The sequence below is a fragment of the Budorcas taxicolor genome, chromosome 3, assembly GCF_023091745.1.
Source record: "Budorcas taxicolor isolate Tak-1 chromosome 3, Takin1.1, whole genome shotgun sequence".
NCBI classification, from domain to species: Eukaryota; Metazoa; Chordata; class Mammalia; order Artiodactyla; family Bovidae; genus Budorcas; species Budorcas taxicolor.
This window is the reverse complement of record NC_068912.1, coordinates 18,392,145-18,395,383: the sequence shown is the minus strand read 5'-3', so window position 1 is coordinate 18,395,383 and position 3,239 is coordinate 18,392,145. Positions and strand designations below refer to the sequence as shown.

Genomic DNA, 3,239 nt, shown 5'->3' with positions numbered 1-3,239 from the left:
ACCACATGAATCGCAGCACACTAGGCCTCCCTGTCCCACCTCTTAGGACTTGATGAAGTGAGGGAATTCTCTTGTCATCAGCGCCCTCTTGTGCTGGACACTGGAATGCCCATTTGCAGTCCTTTGAAGCTCCCTCAGTTCAGGACTTTTGGAAGACTCAAGGCAGATTTTGTGGGCAACGGTGACTAATCTTGGGTCGAGCTCACTCTGTAAGAACTCTTGGGTACAAATTGAAGGTATGGGAGGAAAGGCCAGGAAAGAAGCAGGGTGTCTGCCCCTTGGTCCTGCTCACCACTCCCCAGCAACTCTCACCTTCCTGATCTTGGTCTTTCTACCCTCAGGTCTGCTTACCTGTCTGCATCAGAACCATGTGTGACCAGCAGCAGATTCAGTGTTACCAGCCGCACCCCCAGTATTGTGTGGCATGTTCCCCCTTCTGCATCTCCCAATCCCCTTGTGCCAACAGCCAGGTGGTGGTCCAAGCCCCCTGTGAGATGCAAATTGTGGAGTGCCCTGCACCATGCCCAGTTCAAATTCCCCAGGTAAAATGCCAGGCTCCATGTCAGTCTAAAACTACAGAGGTGAAGGGCCAAGCTCCATGCCAGTCTAATACCACCCAGGTGAAGGGCCAACCTCCATGCAAGTCTAAGACCACCCAGGTGAAGGGCCAAGCTCCATGCCAGTCTAAGACCACACAGGTGAAGGGTCAGGCTCCAAGCCAGCCTCAGATTACATGTGTTCAAGGCCAGGCTCCATGCCAGTCTGAGGTTTCCTATGTGCAGTGTGAAGGCCCATGCCCTGTGCAGACCTGCTATGTAGAATGTGCTCCAGTTTGTTATACAGAAACTTGTTATGTGGAATGCCCAGGCCAGAGCTATGTACCCTGCCTGGCACCTCAGCCTGTCCAGACTTATGTAACAGGTCCCCTGGTGTGCCAGCCTCAGGGAAGATTCTCCACCCAGTGCCAGTATCAAGGCTCCTACAGCAGCTGCGCCCCCCAGCGCCAGTCCCGGGCTTCATTTAGCACCTGTGAGCCCCAGTGCCAGACCCGGGGCTCTTATGGGAGCTTTCCTGCACAAAGTCGCTCTCGGAGCACCAGCAGGTGCCTCCCTCCTCGCCAGCTGCAGCCTTCTTACCGCAGCTGCTCCCCACCACGACGTTCCGAGCCCTACTACAGCAGTAGCTGCCTGCCGTCAAGATGTTCTCCGGGCTCCTATAACTATTGTACCCCACCCCGCCGCTCTGAGCCCATCTATAACAGTGACTGTTCTCGGCGTCCCACTTTGGGCTGCTCTCAGAGATGTGGACCCAAGTGCCGAATAGAGATTTCCTCCCCTCGCTGCCCCAGGCAGGTTCCCCCCCAGAAGTGTTCTGTTCAGATTCCTCCCATCAGACGCTGCTCTGAGAGTTGTGCCCCACGACCCTCCTGGGGTACCTCCTGCTCGGATCTGAGACCACGTGCAGAGCCGTGTCCACTCCCAAGCTCCCATCCTCCGCGGCGTTTGGACCAACGTCCAGAGCCATCACTGCCGCGAAGTCCACCTGCGGCTCCACGCCCACGTCCACTTCCGGCTCCACGTACGTGTTTGCGTCCAGAGCGGTGCGTAAGTCCAGAGTTCCGTCCCTGCTCTCCACCACGGCGACTTTCGGAACCCTGTTTGTATCCAGAACCACGTCCAGTGCCATATCCAGCCCCGCGTCATCCTCGGCCAGTGCAGTGTGATCTTCCAGCACCGCATCCATGTCCGCAGCCCTGTGAGCGCCAAGAATCTTTTCCACTTCCGGAGCCAATTCCGCTTCCATCGCCCTGCCCAAGCCCAGAGCCCTGTGTGGAGCCCCGACGTTGTCCCAGTCCCTGGTCAGGTCCAAATCCAAATCTATGCACAGGAGACCTAGGCTGTCATGAGTCCAGTCCACACTACCTGGACACTGAGGCCCCCATCTGTGGCCCAGCCGGTTATAACTGGCAGCCAGACAGTGAGCCTAGATTTAGACCTTGCGATGTAGGCCTTCAAGAGCCACAGGGTCTTCGTGGTTGTGGAGACCAAGGAGACGTCAGTGTTGGAGTGAAAGGCGGAACCCGTGGTGGAGCAAAGGGTGCCCACTTTTAAAGAAAGCACAGCTGAGATGGCCTTACCTCTTGTCCTGAAAATGTTGATCCTCCATTCCCAGCAGCCACAATTTCCAACGTTTTCTGGTTTGTATCTCTTCCAAGACTTTCAGAGGCTCCCTGCTGCAGAAATGATGTCCAAACTCCTTTGCTTGCCATCTCAGGATCCACACCTGGGTCTCAGACACCTCTTTAGCCTCACATCTGACTCCTCCCCAAACACATCCTCCTTTCTAGCCAGACCAGTCTTGCCACCAAGCCACATCTTGGGTGTTTCCCAAGACATCCCTTTGGGGCGCCTGCCCCCAAGCCTCTGCTCACTCTTTCCCTACTACCTGGACCACTTCTCTGCTACTCGCAGTATCTAAAAACCCAACCTGTATTTCAAGACCGATTCCTTGGAGCCTTTTGTATTTGTTCCTCTCTGCAGGAGCCTGGAATGATTTCCTAGAACTTGTTGCATCATCCACACCATCCATTTGGCAACTGCCTTGCAACATCTCTTGAACTGTTATTTCACTTTTCGGGTGTGTCTGTCTTACCTGCCCAGCTAGGTTGTAAACTCCCATTGGAGTGGAGTCAGAGTATCCCCAAAGTCCTGTGCTTCTCCTGGGGCAGGCAGCTCCTCAGCAAGGATTCTCGGTTTGCAGCTTGAGCTATGGTCTGTCCTTATGCACAGCCACAGGACTGGAGACAAGAGGAAACCATGTAACAATAAAGATGATGATACCCTCACAGCCTAAGTCCTGCATGATGCCTGTGTTCTTACTCCTTCCTGACTCTCTGGGATGAGTTTTTTTCTTCTTCTTGGGTTTATTTTACTCATGGTCTGAGCTTTCTTTAGCCTAGACTGAGTGGGCTGCCTTGTCAGTTTTCTGTCTACCATCAGTGTCCCTGGCCCCTGCCAGGAATGGGTGGATGAAGGGGATGAGGAATACGGGAGCAAGGAGGATAACTCTTGCTCCTCTATTTAGAGGTAAAGTTCTCAGGCCAGGGTTGGGTAGGTCACTCAACTCTGGGGCCTTAGTCATAGCCATGTGACCTCTGTGGAGTCAGGGAGGCGAGGAGGGAGTCTGGGATAGGCTCTCTGGGGTCCTTTGTACAGGACACACTCTTGTTTGGTTAAGAA

At 54.4% G+C, this 3,239-nt stretch overlaps 1 protein-coding gene across 1 annotated transcript; it reads left to right on the top strand.

Moving 5' to 3' along the window:
- The first annotated feature begins 368 nt into the window (after positions 1-368).
- On the top strand, positions 369-2,111 carry KPRP (keratinocyte proline rich protein). The gene has a single exon (XM_052638260.1). It carries the CDS (start codon positions 369-371, stop codon positions 2,109-2,111), a length of 1,743 nt encoding a protein of 580 aa, XP_052494220.1.
- Positions 2,112-3,239: the final 1,128 nt, after the last annotated feature.

What these genes read in the sequence shown, in the direction of transcription:
- KPRP (XM_052638260.1), top strand. Translation starts at nt 369, where the DNA reads ATGTGTGACCAGCAGCAGATTCAGTGTTACCAGCCGCACCCCCAGTAT.